Here is a 22,011-nt window from a genome sequence, read left to right as displayed (position 1 = left end):
TAATGTCAGAAATGGAATGAACGCTTGGCTTTAAGAGACCATGCGAAAAAGAGGAAAACGGTTTTAATTTTCGTGATATTAATGCTGAAACTCAGAAACCTTTTAATATATGGATCAAGATGGACTATTTTGCTTTGAATAAAAGTATCAATAAGGAAAAACCTCCTTTTGTTCATTCTTATTTGTTTGAGACCAGAATGCAAACTTTGCAATGATAAAAACAGAGGAAGACTAAGAATGCCCTTTAAGAATAGGATGATGAAGATGACGTCATGACAATGACAATGATGAAAGCAAAAGCAGCAATAACGGACCATCACTGGGTGTGCCTTGCACTGTTTTACATTTATTACTTCATTTAAGCAATTTACCGACTATTTCTGGAATTTGCTCATCATCCTGGTCATCATTTAATTAGCAGTCTTCTCTCTGTCACCTTTTTAACAATTGGAGAAGTAATGGACTGATTCTAAACATTTTTTTTAATCAAAAATATTTATTTTGCATTAGGCGAGGGATTTAAAACTGGAAAGGCCAATGTCATCATTGGTTAAATACCACCGTAAAAAAGTCTTTAGCTTGGATGAGATGTATAGGGAGTGTCTCTCTTTCTTATTCCTCATTTTCTGTCATTCCTGGTTTTTCTGTTCTCAGTCTGTCTTGGTCCACATCCTGAAAGTGTCTGACGTTATCAGTCATATTCCCTGGTGTGTCTAGTACAGCAGACTTTCATCTCACCCACTGTGTTCCCGATTCCCGATGTCTTGTTGGACATGTCCGTGAGATCCCTGGCCATCCCTAATGCTCTGCTTTGGTCATGTTGTACGTATGTACTTGAGGGCCTGCCTACTTTGGAATTCTCTTATTTATATTGATCTCTTAGCTTCTGGAAAAGAATGCAGCCAGGTTAAAGGGGGCTCACTCCAGATCTTGGAGGCTCATTTCTGCAGGAGCGGACACTCCATCTATCCCAACTTCTTAAAAATTAAATGGCATGGCCCAGTTATTGCTACCATCTATCTTAAATTTACTCCATCTATTACCTTCTATTAAAAAAAATTGAGCATCTGAGTGTTCAAGAAATCTCATTGTATCAATTTTCAATTTGGAATAGTGGGAACTTTTTTTTAACGCTTAGATGCCCAGTTCTTAAAAAAACGAATAGGTTGTAGATATAATCGGTTAAAGATTAAGATGTTGAAGATCCATACTCTTAAGATATTTTAAATATCTGTTTACCTGTTGGAAAGGTGATACCCAGGCAGTCTCTGAGGAATGAGGCTTGTGAAACTTTAGTGGGTGATTCCATTGGTCATCAAATCAATAATAGAGCTTAGGCGTTTGTGTTCTGGGATGTTGAAAAGAGTTTAATTTTTTCCAGATTCTTATAAACTGAAAATCTATTTAAATTCTGTTATGAAATCAGTTGAGGATTTTTCCCTTCTCAGTTCTTCTCTAAATTATGTAATTGTTAGATAGATGAATGCCGTGTAGTTAAATTAGATTTGAAACATGGAATCAGCAGCCTTCCACATTTGCCCAGAGGCTATACAGTGTTACCCATTCTCATAATCTGACAGTGGATCATGTTGATGATACTCACACCTCTACCGGGTTGGATGGTTATTCTGAGTTTTTAATATTTGTTGTTTCAGTATTTGTTTTTTTACTTTGTCATGTTTCAGGTCTTATCAACATTTGAGGTTAAAGATTAAGTGGTGTGATTTTATGTCATTTTGTAGAAGTATAGAGGATACACGGTAACTTGGGTTCATTTAGAGGTTTTAAATCAGAACTGAAACATTGTTATTGATATTGCCTTCTGTAGCATGGGGGGTGGGAGTAGAGTTGGGTAGACAGGAATTGATTTTCTTTTATTTGAGAGAGTTTAGTTGTGTTCCTGCTGGGAAGTAGAGGAGAAGACTTCTTGACCTCAGAATCCACATTGACCTTAGTGTTCTTTAATTCTGACATGTAGGGCTCCTCACCATACTGTTCTTCTCTCAGACACTGGATGGCATTTCGTGGGGTCACAAAAGGTCTTTCAGAGAGGATTCTTTCTAAGCTCTCAAATGTGTTTTTTCCCCCATTCCAAAAGTGAGCCTGTTGAATATTATGCCAGGAGTTTTGCAAATTAGGATGCTTAAGACACAAGTGGTATGGAAACTTATATGTTGACCAGTCAGTTACTGAGGAGGTGGCTGTGGAAGGAATTAAGAGGGTCGGGGACTTCCTTTTGTGACTCTGAGTAGTGGTGGGTATGTTCACTTCTATCCACCTCTTTCCTTTCTAACTTTTTCAACTCTCTTCTGTAAGTCGCAAACCCAGTTTCACTTACTGTGCAGGGTTCAAGTAGCAGGACTCACACCGTCCTCACTGTGCCTTTAGATCTGCAGGACCGAGCAGCAGCTCTGAAGCCATTTATTAGTTTTTTAAGTGCATTCATAGGTTTGAACTCTCAATTATCTAATATAGGGGTTAAACAACTTAAAGTTTTGTTTAATATGTACCAGGTAAGTATATATTATATTTAAGTGTGAGAGGAGCCTTAGAAATAATTTAGTCCAAGCCTGTCATTGATCAGATGAGAAAAACTGAAGTCTTAGAAACCTGTCATTGAACTCAACATTTTCGTGAAATGTAACCATACATATTTTGGTGCATATCAATAATAGGATTGCTTTGAAAAGTATTTCCCAGAGAGAAATGTGGGAGCCTCTATGCTGGCAAGTGAGCAGCTGGGGTGGGAGGGACTTCGGTTATGAAATGTTCATTTTAAAAAGAGTCTACGGAAGTGTTATCTGGTTTGACATGATGCTTAGGTTGATCTTTGATATACTCTCTCTCTTTCTCTCCCTCTGTAATAATATTAGAAATATAAGACTATCAGAGAAAGTTCCATGGGAAATATAACTTTCCAAAGCTGGGACTTGTTTTTTCCTAAAGAATGATGACAGGGATTAGAAGAAAATAAGTGATGTTCAGTGTGTTCACAGATTGGGTACGGTTCCCTCTAGTTTGCCTATTATTTGGGGGAGTATCCACAACCTTCTCTCCTTTACGACCTAGAGCATCTCACTGCAAATAGCCTGATTGAGCGGAGAGACTGAACCACAGGGCGGACAGCTGTTTCTCGAGCTGTATTGACAAAGAAAATTGTGTCTGCTGAGTATTATCTCTGTGTCCCCAAAATAAATAAAAGCCAGTTTCATAGTGTTATTTGGCTTCTCTGTGCCCTCGGAAAATTCTGATAACACAGTAAACAGGAAGATGAATGTTTTCAGAGTAAAATTATGTCTGATTTCTTTGATTTCTGCAATATTTTATTAAAAATTTTAAAGTATACAGAAAAGTTGAAAGAATTATATACTGAATACCTATTTCCACTACTTAGATTCTATAATTGCTAACATTGTGAGATAATTGCTTTATCATACATCTGTCCACCTATCCATCTATAAGACACATTTTTAATAGTTTCTATCTTTGTCTTTAGAATAACCATTAAAACCTGAAAAATATATGTGTAAAAATATATGTATAAAATATATATGTATATATGTGTGTATATATACACACACATTTGTATGAATATGCTGTGTTTTACTCCCTCTTTAAGTCCTATGAGCCGTGATAACAAATTCTTTTTTGTAGAATTCAGGAAGAAGAATGGGATAAATACCTCATGCCTGCCAAATCGGAGTCTGAAAAATACAAAGTGAGCCGAACTTTCAGCTTCCTCATGAATAGGATGACTAGTCCTCGGAATAAATCTAAGGTAATTGAGATTTTGCACCTCTTGTCAATAAAACATATGTGACTGTTTCTCAACACTCAGTATAGTTCCCACTTTCCCTTTAAAATCACTTACCTGAGATTTTATACACGTATATTTGAAAACCTCTGTATTTCTTACGGAGTGTCGTCCAAGTCATTAGAAATACTGAGACAGCCACATGCTGGTAATATTACAGCTGGGCCTGACTGTGCTCCCGCTGTGCAGTCCTTAGATTCTGAGAGAAAACGTAGAGATTCTGTTTGCATGACTCCTGTAAGAAGGTTGCCTCTCAGTGTTTCTTTTTTCTCATTTTCCCCCAATTTCCTGCTGCTGCTGCTCTATTGAAGACGAAAAGCAAGGATGCCAAAGACAAAGAGAAACTGAGTCGACATCAGTTTGTTCCTGGAACGTTCTCTGGGGTTCTGCAGTGTTTGGTTTGTGATAAAACGCTCCTGGGGAAAGAGTCATTCCAGTGTTCTAGTAAGTTCTTGGCCTGGTGTGTGCTGTCTTTGAGCTTTGCCCACCCAGACTGTGCGAGAGAAGGGTGCTTGCTGGCGTGTTTGCGTAGACTTTCGTTGTAGGGCTGCTCATGTGATTTAACAACTTATCAGGCAATGGCCCGTGATGTGACGGGCAGTACCTTCTGTCCACAAGACTGGTATGCCTCTGCCTACTTGACCTCTCCGCTGGGGCATCTAAACAGCTTCTCAAATGTTACATGTCCAACACGGAGCTCGGCCTTCCCCCTCCTGTGCCCTGACAAGCTGACCCTCTCAGTTAATGGCAGCCCCATCGTTCCAGCCAGATCCTCATGCCAAAGATGGTGGAGTATTTCTTTACGCCTCTCTTTCTCTCTGTCCTACATCCAATCCTTCAGCAATCCTCTTGGCTCTTTCTTCAATGTATATGGGAAAGCCAGCCACTTCTTCCCCCCTGCCACAGCTCGCACCCTGGGCTGAAGCCACCATTTCAGTAGCTTTCTAACTGTTTTCCTTGCACTTTTACCACGAAAAGCACAGTTCACAAAATATCTGTTCTCAAGACATCAGCCAGAGTGAGTTTGGCAAGGTGCGTTCCACATCCTCCAGTGGGGACAGCATCCTTCCTCTCATCTCCTGAGGAAAGCCAGACCTTGCCCATGGCTGCAGGGCCCTGTGAGCTCCCTGCCTCATCTTCTCCTCTGCTCTTCTCCCCTCCCCCTCGCTCCCTCTGCTCCAGTTGCTTTGGCAGCTTTGCAGTTCTTGAAACATGCCAGGCAGGCTCCTGCGGAAGGGCCTTCCCTTCTTCGGGCAACTCCTCCCTCAGCCGTGTGGATGGCCCCCGGCCCTCCTTCAGGTCTGCTCGGGTAACACCTTCTCAGTCAGGCCTTTCCTGACCATCTGATGCTTGGCTCGTTATTTTTCCCTTTTCTAGCCCCTGCCCCAACCCCAGCATTTAACCTCATCTAACTTGCTATATGTTTTATGTATTGGTTTTCTTGTCTCCTTCACCAGAATATAAATTCTACGAGGTCTGGGTTTTTGTCTGTTGATTTCATCCTCTGCTGTGTCCACAGTGTCTAGACAATGCCTTGTGCAGAGTAGAGGCTTAGTAAATATTTGTGGAGTGAAAGAATAATTCAGCACGAAAGAATTCAGGCCCAGGCGGGTGAAATACATATCATGTATTTGGTGGCCAGAATTAAGGAATATCTGGGGCATGGGATGGGAGCACAAAGGGAAGAGAGGAGCAGGGCAAGGTTATGTGTAAAGTTCCTCTTCAAATGCCTGGAAAAGGATTAAGTTAAAATTCAAATGTTGCAGCCATGGTTGTGCATCTGATGGAAATGCAACCTGCGTAGGCACTGAAGGCAGGTTTCACCTTCTCACCGTTGAGCCTGTTTGTAATGACGCCAGCTCCACTGCGTGCGTGAACTTTGCTTTCTCCGACACTTGATTTCTTTCTTTTATGGGATCTGAAAAGGCATCAGCAGTTCAGATGTGATGTAATTCGCTGAGTGTCTAGAAATCTGCTGCAGTATCGTCAATGGATTGTTTCTGGCTCGCCTACATGTCAGCAGTCGGTTTAGATGTGCGATGGCGTGTGCTTCATTGGTTGTTCCCGGGGCTGGATCCCTTCAGTTGTACCCCAGCTGCATCCACCACCTGTCTGTCGTCTCATTTTAAGACAGACTCCTCAGGTTGGGTGCCATCCACTCGCTGCTCTAATGTCCATCCCTTCCGCTTCCTCCTTAGCCATCTACCTTCTGGCCTCTGTCGTCACTGCTTAGCAGGCGTCCTGCTTTTCACAGAAACTTGGAGTCGCTTCCTAGTCAGCTCTGCAAGTCTTTCCTCATTATTCAGACTCACAGATCTGTCTTCGTGATGGTTGCCCCTTCATTTAGGTAAAGGCTCTCCTTTCTGTGCACCCACCCTTCTGTTTCACCGCATGTATTGTCACCCTTTTCCGACCTCTGAGCGCCCTCCAAACTCAGTTCCTGGGCGATTGTTTTTTCCTTTAGTGTTTCTAAGTATAGTCATCCAATCTTTTGCTCTAAAATAGTATATTTAGACCTGATCTTCTTAGATTAATGTCTTTATCCCTCACTTTCTACTTCCATATTTCCAGTTGCCTAGAGAGGCTGGATCCCTGTGTAATTTGTGGCCACTTTTGGCGAATTGCAGAAGAACTATGGTACAAACCAAGACCATCCCAGCCACACTGGCTCAGAATGACCCTATCTGTGGGCATCGTCACCCAGAGATTGCATTGTCTCCAGACCAACGTGGCTAAAACTGACCTCAAAATCCACATGCAGAAGGCCATGCTTCCTACTGTGCTAGTGGCACAGCTCAGACCTTGGGCACCTTGACCCCTCTGCTCGTTTGTCCCCCAGCTGATCTTATTTGATCACACTTTCCTTTCTCCCTGTCAGCATTCTGGTAGAGTCTCATCTGCACCTTCTGGGTTGCTGAGAGCCCATTGTTCTAGTTTCCCTCCCTCTGGCAATTTTCGCTTCTGATTTATCCTGACTATAGTGACTACAGGAATCTTTGTACAATGCTACTTTCATCAGCCTGCATGCACTGAAGGATGTCTCTCCTTCTGGTTTACTGGATGAAGCCTGACTCTTCAGATGCATTGGGTTCCCCCTTTGTACCTGTTGACGAGTCCTTCCGCTGGTTCCCTCGTCAGCCTTGGTTTACAACCAGAGGCCTCGCCAGGCGTGCCGTCCCACCTCGCGTGTTCTCCTGCCTCTGTCCTGCGTGTTCCCTGACTCCTCTGTATCAGTCCTCATTTCTCACCTCCTCATGGAAGGTCTTCTGACCACTGTGGCCTCAATTCCTGCACATCATGCTTATGAGCCATTTATCTCGTTCTGTTTAATACTGAGTTATGTACAAGCTCTTTTGATTTTAGCTACTAGAACAGACTAAGTTCTTAAAGGACTATCGTCACACAATGATTCTTTTGTATTTCCTACAGCAGTTGTCACAAAGCTGGGCCCTTAGACACTCAGATGTAGTTAATGACTGATGGAAAGCGTAGGGAGCCAGCACTCACTGGAAAGTAAACTTTTGTTCAGAATACGTCCGTTCATACTGAGCGGTCAGGAGGATGGCCGTGGAAGTTTTAGTGGAAGACGGAAATTGCTGAAAGTACATAGGATATGTTTAGCTTTTAAAATAGTTATTAATTTAAAAAAATGCAATAGGATTCATAGAAGATACAAAGTTTAAGGAGAAACTTAAAATTATCCAAAATTTTACCACCTAGAGAAAATTTACCATTCGTATTTTGATGGAGTCCCTTATAATAAAAAAGTCAGCTTTTTATGCCATTGTTTCATTTGATGATGCCGTCAAATGTGTTTAGTTATTCTTCACTTTTTTAACGTGAGTTTTTTTCCAAATTTTTCGCAGTATAATGTCTCAGCGAGAATTCGTTTGCACACATCACTGTCCATGTCTTTGATTATTGCTGTAGATTAAATTCTAGAATCAGTAGGAATATATGTTTGATTCCTCTTAACCCGCAGTTTTTTAGAAGACGTTTTAAGATTTACAGTTTTTTTGGGAGGAGAGTGTTGGGGTTTTAAACTTTGTTGTGAAGTTTTTTACACTTGATAAGAGAATTTGGTGTACAATCTGCGCCATTTTTGGTGAGTAATCCTTTCATGGATGTATTTTTGTTTTTAATTATGAAGGTTAATATTTCTAATATTAAAAACGTACAATATAAAACAAAACATAATATAAATATTCGCAATCCTGGTGTCCGTATTTTTCTTTGTTTAAAGCCTGAGTTGGTAGTTTCCCACAAAAATTGTATTTCTATAAAATTCTCCTTGTTTATAAATTTCACTGCTTATGTTTTGGTCCTACATTATTTGGTGCACAGAAGCTCACGAATCACCCTTCATTGCAGGTTGAATTTTCATCCACATAAAATGACCTTTTAATACCATTGAATGACTTTTGCATTGAATTTTACTTTGTCTACAGTTAGTAATCCTCTTGCTTTCCTTTTGTTTGTATTTCCCTTAACTATTTCTGTGTGTTTGTTTTGGGGTGTGTGGCCTTAATTTAGCTATAGGTACTCTGCAATGGAACTGACCTTGCCTTATAAGGAGGGTTTTTTCTTGTTTACATTTAATTTTACAGCTATCAACCATCTTTCATCATTCTCTGCTGTTTTCCTTGATGTCTGGCCTAGCTACTTATTTATTTGTTTCTCATAATAGTGTTATTTATTTATTTTTTTATTTGAGGTAACGGTGGTTTATAACATTATCTAAATTTCAGGTGCACATCGTTATCTGGTTTAGCTATTTAGACCCTGTGTTAGGGGTTTGGCAAGATAAACTCTGTTAAGATCTGCTAATAATAACTGGAAGGCTGTGTAAGGCTTATTATTGAATCTTCTTTTATTTCTCTCATATTTACCTTTCCCCCCAGCCTCTATTAGTATACTGAATTCATTGTTATTATTTTTATATTATATATTTAGTCTTGTAGGAGTAATTTTCTATTTCAGTAGTAATTCGGTATTTGTGCTCAGTTCTGTCATTATTTACAACAATTGTTTAGATGTGATTCTTTGTTTAGCTGGTCTCAGGGCTCACTTTTGACCCCCCTATTTTTCTTTAAATAAAGCTGATCCATTCTTGAACCCTTAATTTTGATTCTTCTCTTAATAGACTAGAGTAGGATTTCAGGTAATTTTTTTTAAAGGTTATTGGAATGATCTGTTTTCTGAAGTCTTGTGTATCTAAGGGTATATCTTTGCTTTTTCACGCAAGGAAAGCAATTTATCTGGGTAAACAAATTCTTAGCCCAAACCTTTGCAATGCTGTGTCCTCACTGGCCTGTTGTATCTGGGCGTCTGGAATCACAGTGGGAAAGTCCGGGGCCTGCCTTGCCTGGCTCCTCCACTGGGAACCTGTTTTTTCTGCCGAGATGCTTGAGGACTTAATTTTTGAATCTCATAGATATTGTCAGAATGTGTCAGTAGAATAGGTGTCATTTAATAATTTTTCCTTGAAAATAGTGAGATCTTTTGATTTGCCTTTTTTGGTTCTTTTTAAACTTTATAAAGGTTTTTGTCCGTTGCAGCTTTGACTATAACTTCTGATCTACTTTTTCTGCTTTCTTGCTTGGTCAGGTGTGATCTGTCATCGGTCTTCTTTGTGTGACACCTTCCATTGCATAATTAGACCTTTTCTCCACATTCTGAAGGGAACGTCATAGTGCTGCTTTGATGTTTTCTGACGTTGATTCTTCTCAATTCCATTGAAGTTCTGTTCCAGCCCTTTCTCCTCCCCTGCATCCTTTCTTGTCTCTCAAAGCTCCATTTCCCTCCCATCTTGCTGACCTGTTGTCACATAGTGTTCTCCTTTCTTGGCCTTTTGGTCCCATTTTATGTCTATTTTATGTCTCTTATGGAGAACACATTTCAGATATCTAAACTTTTCTCTCTATTTCTGGACTGAACAGTATGCAGGCTTGCTCTTCCTGTGGGTTTTCAGTATAAGTTTGTTCTGCGGTAGCTCCTGGCTGCTTTTTTCCTTTTCCTTTCATTCGCTTGTTCTGGAATGAGGAGAGAGAGCTGTCTGATTTCGATGTTTGCCAGCAGGACAGTTCGTGCATGAGCCTGGGCTCTGCTCCTTGGCCGTTGAGGTGCTGGTTGGAATGCCTCTGCAGACTGTTCTGAGCCTCCGGCTCGGTTCTCAGTGGGTTACGGGCACTTTTCTGGTGTGGTTTTCATGGACCAGAGTGGGACCTTCTACCCTTGAGGCAGGATTCTTTCTAAGGAAGTTTCTGTAAGCCACAGACTCCTCCATCTACACACAGCGTGTGGGGGTGGTAAGAATAAGGGGTCATGGTGGAGGGTGTGGATACCCGAGTGGGGAGAGGGCAAGAAGACAGCACCTGGCAGAGAGCAGTTCCCACAGGAGGCAGCTTTCCATGAAGACAGCTCGGCTTTCGGGGCCAGTGGGCAGAACGGGGCAGGCGAAGTGTTCCCTCCCTTCTTCCAGTGAGATGAGGCCACGTTGTTTCATGAAGTAAAACACAGGCAAGCCGCTCTCTTTCCTCTTTCAGTTTGGCTACCTCGAGTGGTAGGAATTCCTGTCAGAGGGGGCGATGCGTTTTTTCAGCTTTGTTGTGAGTTTTCTTTCTTTCCACCTTCAGAGGCGTAGTTACTGCCAGCCAGATGTCAGCAATCCCTTCAATATAGGGCGTGTAGTGGGAAATGAGTTCTCAGGCAGACACAAAAGTGTATGTCATGCATATTCCAGGTTTCATAATTGATGACATCCTCTGGGGAAGGGGAGCAATCGCTCCAAGGAAATGAAAATATTAACAGCGTGCTTGTGCTTGAGCTGTGGGGCTAGATGTGATTTAAATATTTTTTTCCTCCTGAAAGAGTTTTCTGAGTAGTTTTTGTTTATGTGCTGTTTTTATAATGACTAGTAAAAGCATGATGCATTCTTAGTCATTGCAGGTTAACTTAAATAAGACGGTTCTTCTGCCTTTGTTTCAGACTGTAGCGCAAGTGTTCACAAGGGATGTAAGGACGCCGCGCCCCCGTGTACCAAGGTGATCGCTCAGTCGTTTGTGAACATTGCGTGTTTATACCTAGCTGGGTTGCTTCGTGTGGTCTGTTTAGGTTTTGCTCTTTTGTTACTCTCTAGATTTATTTCTAAAGTGATAAAATAACATGTGCTCAAAGCGTAGAGTTACTGCCTTAACTGTGTGCTTGTAGATACAGAGGGAAAGCTCCAGTCTGGCCATTTGTGTCATGCGGGTGGGTGGTTAGGTTTTCTGCTAGGGCCTGCGTGGTTTACCAGTGTGAACCCTGGGCACATGTAAATAAGGCAAGAACAGTAATTCACAAACATCAGCAAACCTCAGCATCACGTGGAGGACCTGTTAAAACACGGTTTTCTGGGCCCCACTTCCAGAATTTCTGATCCAGTAGTTCTGGGTGGGGCCTGAGAATTCAAATTTCTAATAAGTTCCCAGGTGATGCTGCTGGTCCCAGGACCACCCTGCGAGGCCCCCTGGACTGGAGGAATGTTCTCTGTGAGGGTGGGCTTGAGTAGTGGGGGCCTCTATCATTCAGTTCGTTTCTTTCCCACTCCAAAGTCATGTCAGAAGTGCATGATGAACCTCCAGAGGGAAACCTGGAGTCACCAACGTCCACACTGACTGCAGCCCACGTGGTGTCAGGTCGCAGAGTTGAGGGTGGAGTTTCAGTGCTCAAAGCCTGTGTCCCGTAGGTGGGAGGCACAGCCAGGGGCGGAAAGAGACAAGTGGGGGCAGGGCAGTGCTGATGGGGACTCCCTTTCAGCCTGGGTCTGGACACAGGAGCTGGGGCCTTCTGTTCCCCGGGCTTTTAATAAAGCTGGGATATTCGTGATACATGTGTTCGTGAGGCAGGCCTTCTTCAAACTTGCCCATCTCGTTAGCATAACATTTTCCTCTCTGTTGCATTTATTGTCTTTTGCTTTGAATTCTTCTTTGTTTGAAATAAAATAACAATGAAAGTGACACAGATAAGACTCTGTTCTGTGTAACTGTGTGGGCGTGCTTGTAGTCCGATGGCGCTTTGATCTTATTTTTTGTGTTTCTAATGTTCTTTACCAGAAATCCCAAGAGAAATACAACAAGAACAAACCGCAGACCATCCTTGGAAGTAAGTGATGTGGAAAACAAGAACTTTTTTCAATTTCATACATACTGCACGGCTTTCCAATGTAAAACACCCTCTCCTCTTGTTTTCTCATTTGCCCAATTATTTCTTCTTTTATACCGTAGGCTTGGCATAACTTCTGATTATACAGAGAGGTCAGGAACGGCATAAACTTCTCTGGCAGCCTAATAGCCTCTGTACTACATGTGCGAGATGGCCTTTCACACTGGGGAGGGCTATATGGCCGAGGGATTACTCTCTTACCTCAGTTCTAAGATGCGATCTAGTGTAACATACACTCTTGATTTCATAACAACGTTTTGGGGGAAAAGAGAAACACTACATTAAATGTACATAATTTTGTTTTCCTAGCAGTAGCACATGTTTATCTAGATAAATACACGCTAATGTTTCTTAATAATCCCCGAGTTAGGGAAAAACCTTCCAGTTTGGAATCTCTGGATTCCTGTCAGCCCTGTTGTCCGTCAGCAGAGCAGCCTGGTGCTTTTCAGTAGCTGTGCTGAGGCTGTGGTCTCATCGGCTCCTTTAGGATGACAGTGAAATTACAAGGCACACCGAGTTTTGTTTGCGTGTGGTTAAACTCGGAGGTTCTGTTTTTTCTTGAATTACATATTGCTGAAATTGAAACAGTTTCCCTTGAAAATAATTGGCAGCCTTTGATAGTTCTTTATGTTGCATGTAAGAACCAGTCACACCATCACCTCCTAAGTTTGAAAATCTTTTGATTTATTATGAGAGATTTTTGCAGTTTCTTCTGCCTCAAATATGGCATTGCTTGCCACGTGGCAGGCATTTTAAGTTTGTGGTCTCTTTTCATTTAAGTGTGACCAGTGTTTTAAAAGCCGTTTGAATTAAGGGACAATGAAGTGTGCAGATTCATTGGTGACATGTGATTGGGTGTGATGTCACACATTAGGGTAAGCTAGCGTGGGCAGTAACAACTGTGACATCATTTACTCCCCTGCTTTGACCACAGAAGTCCCTTTGACCTCAGTTGTTAGGTGCTTCTCAATTTCATAAGGTTAAATGTGAAAATAAAAGACATCTTAGAACTGATAAAATACCATCTATTCCTTTTCTTTACTTGGGAGTCATGAGAATAAAATTAAACCATACATGCATAAAATCCTTTGGAATATCCTGAGGTTCCCATATATTCCTATAATATCACAAGATTGAAATATTTTCTGAGAGCCATTTCTAGTATACATCAAATGTAAATGCGTGTATGCCCATGACATTTTAGGACTGACCAGAAAGGTATGGAAGCACCATTTAGTTTTCAGTGGGTGAGAGACCAGCTCAGCTTGGCTTGCAGGTTTCATTTGCCTGAAATTCTTACCCTTAAGAACAGCCTCCCCAGCATCATTCCAATCCAGTGACATACTGTGTGTGTGATTATTTGTACACACAATGTGCATTCTAGTAGTGGTGCTAATAACACCTTGCATCCCCTTAAAGCTGGCTCTAAGGAGCACAAGCAGTGGTTTATGGGAAAGCTGTCCTGTTTCCCCATTCCATTTTCTTGCTTGTTTGTGTCATGCCAGCCGCCCACGGTCTCCGAGTGGGTATGCTGAAGCAGACTGCAGCCTGGGCACCAGGAGGCTGTGAAGTAGAAGGGACGTTGAAGCAGGTGTCAGGATGTGGCAGGGAAACTGGCTTCAAGGCCCAGCAGGGACACATTAGGAGTGGCCATTCGAGTGTTCAACCTCCTGGCTTTTAAGCGTCTACCTCTACTTGTTGTGATTACTGCCCTCCGTGAAAACCACATGAAGCATCCATTCTGATTTCCAGATTCTTCATTTAGAGACGTCCCGCTGCCTGCTCTCTCCTTGCACCCTTCTTCCTCCATGCCGATTGGATTGCCGGCCGGGAGGAAAGAAACTTCGGGGCAGGTCCATCCGTTGTCCAGAAGCGTTCCAGGAACCACCTTGGAAAGGTGAGGCTCGGTGTGGTTTTACGTCTTAAGGTCTCAGAGCTGCTGCTGGGGCTGACTCCTCTCGCTCCCTCCAGCTTCAGGAGGTCGGGGCCGTCCCTGGAGTCTGACAGCGACGGGAGCGCCTGGAGAAGCAGGTCTCATTCCGATGAGCTGTTACAGTCTGTGGGCTCTTCTCCCTCCATGGAGTCTTTCTTAATGGAAGGTGAGGGGAGATGTGTGTGTGTTTGCTTGTGTTTCTGTGAGCATTTGCCAAAAGCAATGTTTTCTGAAGGATTTAAGATTGAAATATATTCTTTTGTTCTTTTTAAAAGAATTCTGTTTTGTGGTGTCTGTTACATATAGGTTCTTCTGGTAGAAAGGATGAAAATTTAGCCCCGGAGGAGGCTCCGGGATAGTGACGAAGAAAATGTGATTTTTTTTTTAATTGAACATATTCCTAAAAGAGCATGTCGTAAACCTAAGGGGAAGAAATACATTGTGTGCTTGTTATGCTTTAAAAAAACTTTTACAGCTATTGATGAATTGGAATAGGATCGCACATTAAAAATATGGACTTCAAGTAAGACTGAACTTGCTTGATCTCTGATTTATCCCCATCTGTTGCCTCCTCCTTCTGGGAGAATGAAAGCATTTTTTTTTTTTTTTTTAAAGAGTATGTGTTGTAGGATAGGACTTAATCTGGGGAATTGCTTATTGTATCCAAGCTGTGTCAACAAAGGAAGGAAAACCAAATGCAAGAGAAGTAACGAGGAAGGTGTGGATTCTGCCCCAGAAATCTGTTTCTTTTATTTAAACTTAAGGCTTTAAATCCATTGTCATCTCATCTTTACTGCTCTGAGCTGGAATGTCTCCAAGGAGTCTTGTTTGGACAATTAGGATTTAGTTGCCTGAAGAGGGATGTGTGTGTGTTGTCAAATTGTCAGAAGAATCTGTCCTCCCATGTGACTCGAGTCCCTGTGCCTTGAGTCATGTTGGCACTGAAGACAGCAAGGCACGTAAAGAACAAATCCAGTGGACAAGTACAGCGCTCAGATCTGAGTCAAGAGTGCAGAATAACCGGGGGCAAAAGAAATCAGCGAGTTCAAGATTCTGTAGTCCCAGTGTGGACTCCCAAGGTTACCAAAACTGAAACAGAGCAAGTCCAAACAAACGAAAGAACCTTCAAATGTCCTTTTCTTTGCATGGACACAGTCACTGTTTTGGTTCCTGATTCCTCTGCTTTTCTGAGAGCCGTCTTGATTGGAACCATCTCAGCAGCATGGTTTTCAGGGGGTCCACCTGCACATCAGCAATATTTGGACTGAGTTGTGTCTGGGCTCACAGCGGGTTTGTTTGGTGTGAGAGTCCGTAAACACGGGTGTTGTGAGGGTCTGTGTGTGTTATGTGTGTGATTCCACTTCTGGCTTTTCTTTTCTCGTCTAAACACACGTTAGATGTTGTGGATTCGTCCCTGTGGAGTGACCTCAGCAGTGATGCCCAAGAGTTCGAAGCAGAATCCTGGAGTCTTGTGGTGGACCCCTCGTTTTGTAGCAGGCAGGAGAAGGATGTCATCAAAAGACAGGATGTCATTTTTGGTAAGCGTTTCAAATAAGCTCTTTCGGCTGAAGCAGTGTGGTGTGGAGGAAAGAGCGTGGAATTTGAAACCACATGGACCTGGGTTCAAATCCCAATTCCGCCACTTTCTAGTTACTTGATCTCAGATAAAATATTTCACTCACCTGGACCTCAGTTCCTCTGTCTGTAAAATGGGGATAATGATACTCAGGTTTAAAATATTGTGAGGCTTCACTGAGGCATTGTATGTGTCTGGTACGAAGCAAATTTTCTTTCTCATCTCCTTTTCCCGTCTGTTTAGGCATGGCCTGTGCTCCCTTACTGCTTCCACTGTAAGAACCACAGCGAATTGTCACGTATTTAATGTAGGGCAGACAGGGCTGCTGCATATATGGCCTGTAGTTTGCCCCCACACCCCAGGGGTGCCATTCCCATAGACGGCAGGGGACTGTGGCCCCTGGGTCAGGGCAGTGCATGACTGCGTGCTGGAGTCCTCGGTGTGGAGCTCAGCTCTAGTGAGATTTCACCATTTCATGCTGTTTGGCAGCCTGAATTAGAAAGTGAAGTTTAAAAATTTTTCAAGTATAAAATAGATGCTAAAAAGTGGATAGAAGAAGATCCCCTACTCTACAGATGAGACTGGTTCTCAGTTTTCACTAGTCCTCTGTGTGCAAGTATGGGCCGACAGGTCCAGTGGCCCTGAGAGCCCCTTCCCACCTGCGTCAGGTGGGGGTTCTGCAGGTCGGATGATGGGTGAGTGCGCTCTGAAACGTGTCCAGGGCTGTAGAGGGGTGAGTTACTTTGGAAAGGAAGATGCTGTCCCCTTGGGTAGTTGTCATGCAGTGTTTATTATACTGTAATTTTTCTTCACTTATCTCCTGTCATATATTATTAAGAATAAGGTAACCCATTTCGGGCAAATTATCATGTGGTGTAGTTCACAGTGTGGCCTTTGGTGTCAGAAAGGCTTGTTCTGGGGAAAATCCTGCACCCTTTCTTCTTCTTTGTCTCTCTTTTAAAGAAGAGGAAAATTATCCCTATTTTTTGGGTCATAATAGAGAATTGCATTAAAAAGATTAAATGAAATGGTTAAGTTCTTAGTACAGAGTAGGTGCTAAAAACACAGTGGGATCTGATAATAATAATTTAAAGTTAGTAGGTTCCCAATTAAACAGATTTTTGTTTATGGTAAAATAATAAACGAAACTACATTTAGATTTGTTTATCCTCCCTGGCTGATATTTTATATTCTTTCTCAAAACATGTAAGTCAGTTTGGAAATACTCATTAATCTAAAACTTGTGGTTCTGGTGCTCCCACAAATTTTGAATTCTTATTTTCTCTAATGACATTTTGAAAATTGAGATTTAATTCACGCGCCATGAGATTCACCCCTTTACAGTGTGCAATCCAGTGGGTTTAGTATATTCATACAGTTGGGCAACCGTCAACCACCATCTGATTCCAGAGCATTTTCATCACTCTGAAAAGAAACCCTGTTCCCGTCAGCAGTCACTCTCCATTTCCTTCTCCCACCAGCACGTGGCAACCGCTGATCTACTTTCTGTCCCTACGGATTTGCCCGGACATTTCGCGTAAATGGAATTGTACAAAATTTAGTCTTTTGTGACTGGCTTCTTTCACTTAGCATACTGTTTTCAAGATTCATGTGTATTGTAATATATATTAATATATCATATATATGTAGTGTATATTTTATGGCTGTATATGTAATATATAAATAATACATATATAATAAAATATGTGTAATATATATTTCATTGTATAGATATACCACAATTTGTTCATCTAATCATCAGTTGTTGATCATTTGGGGTTGTTTCCACTTTTTGGGTCATGTAGTAACTTTATGTTTAACATTTTGAAGAACTGCCAGACTGGTTTTCCAAAGCAGCTGCATCACTTTATATTCCTACCAGCGACGTATGAGGGTTTTAATGTCTCCACGTCCTCACCAACATCTCTTTAATGTCCATCCTTTTTATTACAGCTATCCTAGTGTCTGAGAAGTGGTATCTCATTTTGGTTTTGATTTGCGTTTCCCTGAAGGCTAATGATGTTGAGCATCTTTTCATTGCCTGTTGGCTATTTGTATGTCTCTTTGGAGAAACATCTATTCAAATCTTTTGCCTATTTTGAAGTGGGTTATTATTTTTTTTTATCATTGAGTTGTAAGAGTTCTCTATATATTCTAGACACAAGTTCCTTATCAGATATATGATTTGCAAATATTTTCTCCCATTCCATGGGCTGTCTTTTCACTTTCTTGATGATGTCTCTTCACTTTCTGTTGATCATGACAAATTGTTTTCTCCTGGAGAAAATGGGATTTTGGAGACAGACCCAGAAATAGAAAGAACCTATTGTGGTCTGCATTGAGGAACTTTATTATATTTAATTCAATTTAATTCACCAAGTTAATTGTGCTCCTACTATGGAAAAACACAAAACTGAAAGAAAGAGAGAAAGGAAAGTGGTAAACTAGGTTATATTTTAATAGAGCATTTAGGAGAGACTAAGACCTGGTTCCAGCTGAAGGTACCTAAAGATGTTAGCTGGTTATATCCTGAGAGTTTCAGATGTATTGGATTCTCATGTATTGGACTGGATTTATACATGTCCTCTTATAATTTCTAGGAGAAAGAAAATAGTTTAGTATTTTGAGCTTACGTTAGATGTTTAATCAAAGCCGACTTTTATAGTGGAAGAATATTGTTATTCCTAAACATTCCTTCTTTTTAATTTGTGTAACATGCAGTGGTTAGCTACTAATTTAGGTCAATAGGGATACTTTTTTATTGAGGTCTAGTTGGCATATAACGTTATATTCGTTTTGATTCGATTTGATATTTGTATATATTGCAAAATGACCACCACAGCACGTTTAGTTGACATTGGGGTACTTGTTTCTTTAAAGCTTGTTTCTGCTCACCTGTTTCAGAGCTGATGCAGACAGAGATGCATCACGTCCAGACTCTGTTCATCATGTCCGAGATCTTCAGGAAAGGGATGAAAGAAGAGTTACAGCTTGACCACAGCACTGTGGATAAAATCTTTCCCTGTCTAGACGAGTTGCTGGAAATCCATAGGCATTTCTTCTACAGTATGAAGGAGCGAAGGCAGGAATCCTGTGCTGGCAATGACAGGAATTTCATCATCGACCGAATTGGAGACATTCTAGTACAACAGGTGAGAAAGATGTAAGGCTAAAAACCTTAAAAACCTAATGATTTGCCCACTCTCTACAGTACTAAAAACCTATCGAGAACTGGAATTGGTTTCATTACAGTTGTTGACAGATGAGTTTGGTTGATTTTCTTTTATTTGATGTTGGTTTGTTTACTGATGCCTGAGAGCTTCTAACAGGCCATGAATGGCTCTTCTGCATGTCACAGAACTTGGCTGGGTCATCCCTGGCCACCAGGAGTCCCAGCTATAAATAAATCCCATATGGAAATTCTACTTAGACTTCTTGATGTGCTGGGCTCTCTAACGACATGGCTCCACCAGTGGCCCGTGATAGTCTCACCCACATCCCCAGGACAAACGCTGGCTCATCTTAGGAGGACGGAGGCAGACCTGTTAGCATTAAAGCCTGGGAGCTCAGGCCTGGGGGACAAGGCAAGCAATCTCACTAAAAAGAGGCACTGTTTAGGTGCTCGGGATGTTTGAAGCATCAGTGAGAATGGGCTGCAGCACTCTTCTTATAAAAAACAAAACTTACTTGTGACAATGGCCAACTGATCTCTCTGGTAGGGGCTCTCCACTGAAAGCATGCTAATATGGAAGTTAAATAACATGTGTCCAGCGACCACAATATGGCAGGCACTTTTAGGGTACTTTCATCATATTACCCCACTTAACCTTCACAACACTGTGAGGTAAATATCATTTTCCCCATGGTACATATACGAAAACTGAGGCACAGAGAAGGTACTGACTTTCCAAAATTCACACATCTCGTAAGTGACATAACTGGGATTTGAATCAAAATCTGCTCTTTCAGCAATGAGTTACGAATATGGTACCTTGAGACATCCATAGTGACATTCAGGGAAGCCTTTCACCATCGCGAGTCTGTAAGTCCTAGGAAGGCAGGGAGCCCTGTTGATACCATTCCTACCGTATTTCAGTACCTAGAACAGTGCTTGGTACTGTAAATATTTATTGAGTGAATGGGTCACTTTTGAAAAGAACACTAGGAATTCACTTGAATGCCCTCTTTTGCAGTCGCTCACAGCACTTGGGGAAAGGCGTGGAGATCCATTCCTAGTTACCTTACTTTGGCTTTCTGTAGGTGGATGCCAAAACATCATCTCCTAATTATTAATGTTGAACCCATTTTACCGTGTTACACACAGCAGTGGAGTTCACCTGTTAGTCTGTAGGCAGAAATGGGGGAGTTAAGTTCATTGATATAAATATGCTTAAATACAAATATTTTTAATGCACAAACCCCACTTAATAGCCCAATAGCTACTTCTCCATGTCTAACATTGTAAAAATCCACACGAGTAATAAGTTTTTAATCCGAGTCATTGGCTCTGCAGATGATCTTTAAAGTCCTGGACCTGTCCGTCCTCAGGATTCCCCTGAAACATATAGTGCCAGGTTGAGAGACTGTAAAGGGCTTTGCAAGACAGTTGGATAACAACGTCTGCAGGTGTCTGAGTGAACTTGAATCTGTGTGTGTTCAAAACTCAAGTGCAAGATGATCTTGTCATTTGAAGTTATTTGCATCTTTCTTTCCTTGATACAGATCATCGTGATTTTTCATTCTAATCACTTAAAATATTTTCATTCTTACGTCATTACTTTCATAGTTAACAAAAATTTTGCATCTCTACCTGTTCTATTTTTACGTAATTTCTGTGGATAAAAGTAGGGCTTAAACTGAGACCCAGTTTGGGGAAGTTGGCTCTCTCACAAGGTGAGCCTGGTGGCCTTTTGGATGAAGCCCATTCTTCTCCTTTGGGGAAAGATCCTTGGTGTTCAGAGAAAAGGATTTAAGTCTGCTTTTGTGTTCCTGTTGGTGGCCTTGCATAGTGGGTGCAGCAGGGCGTTTCCCCAAATACTGTGTGAATACAGTTGTTTCCTGAGGGATAAATTAACAAAATCCCTAGACAGTCAGGGTGGGACAGTTCTGTGGGAACAAAGGAAGAGCAAGCTATTTAAGGATGTCTGAGAGAAGAGTTTGGGGCAATCCCACACTCTGACCGTGGAGACTCCACAAGGTCTCAGGAGGCTGGGCTGGAACGTGATGGTAATTCAGTCAGCGGGAACTTTTGGTGTTAGTGAGAAATTGTGAACATGAGGAACCTGGTTGGTATAAAGCAGCAGTTTTCCAACTTCAAGTGCACGAGAATCTCCTGAAGCTTGTTAAAAATGAGGAATCCTCTGCTCCGACCCCCTGGGTGTTGATAGGATTGGGGTGGGGCTTGGGATTTGGCATTTTTTAATTTATTTTTTAAATTATTTTTTACCCCAATGGTAACATCTTTCAAAACTATAATACATTACGACAACCAGGATACCAGTATAGATACAGTCAAGATACAGAACATTTCTACCACCACAAAGACTCCTCATCTGGCCATTTTATAACCACACCTACTTCTGTCATGCTCTTACCTCCTCCTCAGCTGCTGGCATCTGTTCTCTGTTTCTGGAATAATGTTCTGTAAATAACATACATGTTACATAGTTTACATACACAGTAAGTAATCTCTTTTGGAGTAGCTTTTTTCGCTCAGCATAATTCTCTCAAGAATCATCTAGGTGGTGGTGGATCACAATAGTTCCTTCCTTTTTATTGTTGAGTGATATTCCCTGGTATGGACATACCACAGTGTATTTCATCATTCACTGTAGAAGGGCATCTGGTTGTTTGTAGTTTTTGGCTATTACAAATAAAGCTTCTACAAATATTCATGTACAGATCTTTGGGCAAACTTACACTTTCATTTCTCTGGGATCAATGCCTGGGAGTGCAGTTTCTGGGTTGTGTGGTGATGGTGTATTGAATTTTGTGAGAAAGTGCTGATTATTTTCCAGAGTGGCTGTACCGTTTTACATTCCCAGCAACAATGTACAAGTAATCCAGTTTCTCCGCACCCTCACCAGCATTTGTTGGTGTCCCTAAGTTTTATTTTAGCTGTTCTGAGAGGTGTGTAGTGATATCACATTGTAGTTTAAATTACAATTCCCCAGTGACTTACAATGTTGAACATCTTTCCATGTGCTTATTTGCTGTTTGTATATCATCTTTGGCGAAATGTCTCTTCATGTCCTTTGCCCATTTTCTAATTGAATTCTTTGTTTTTTTACTTTTGAATATTGGGATTTCTTTATATATTCTAAATACTAATCTATTGTCAGATGTGGTTTGCAAATATTTTCTCTGTCTAACTTGTTTTCTCATTCTATAATTATAGCGAAGTCCAATATATCAGTTTTTCATTTTAAAGATCATGCTTTTGGTGTCAAGTCTAAGAATTTTTTGTCTAGCCTGAGGTCCCAAAGA

General features: G+C 41.4%; 1 protein-coding gene across 38 annotated transcripts in view; it reads left to right on the top strand.

Moving 5' to 3' along the window:
* ARHGEF28 (Rho guanine nucleotide exchange factor 28) overlaps positions 1 to 22,011 on the top strand; it is a 273,620-nt gene that overhangs the window by 189,827 nt on the left and 61,782 nt on the right. For all 38 annotated transcript variants that reach the window (XM_070233456.1, XM_070233455.1, XM_070233473.1 and 35 more), the window contains 8 exons: positions 3,655 to 3,778; positions 4,126 to 4,258; positions 10,802 to 10,857; positions 11,908 to 11,956; positions 13,769 to 13,913; positions 13,988 to 14,115; positions 15,347 to 15,487; positions 18,430 to 18,677. In XM_070233456.1, the coding sequence (XP_070089557.1) occupies positions 3,655 to 3,778; positions 4,126 to 4,258; positions 10,802 to 10,857; positions 11,908 to 11,956; positions 13,769 to 13,913; positions 13,988 to 14,115; positions 15,347 to 15,487; positions 18,430 to 18,677 (1,024 nt within the window). The remainder of the gene's footprint in view (positions 1 to 3,654; positions 3,779 to 4,125; positions 4,259 to 10,801; positions 10,858 to 11,907; positions 11,957 to 13,768; positions 13,914 to 13,987; positions 14,116 to 15,346; positions 15,488 to 18,429; positions 18,678 to 22,011) is intronic.

Source organism: Equus caballus, chromosome 14, assembly GCF_041296265.1.
Source record: "Equus caballus isolate H_3958 breed thoroughbred chromosome 14, TB-T2T, whole genome shotgun sequence".
Lineage (NCBI taxonomy): Eukaryota > Metazoa > Chordata > Mammalia > Perissodactyla > Equidae > Equus > Equus caballus.
Note: the sequence above shows the minus strand (reverse complement) of the source record. Positions and strands in the feature narration are given on the sequence as shown.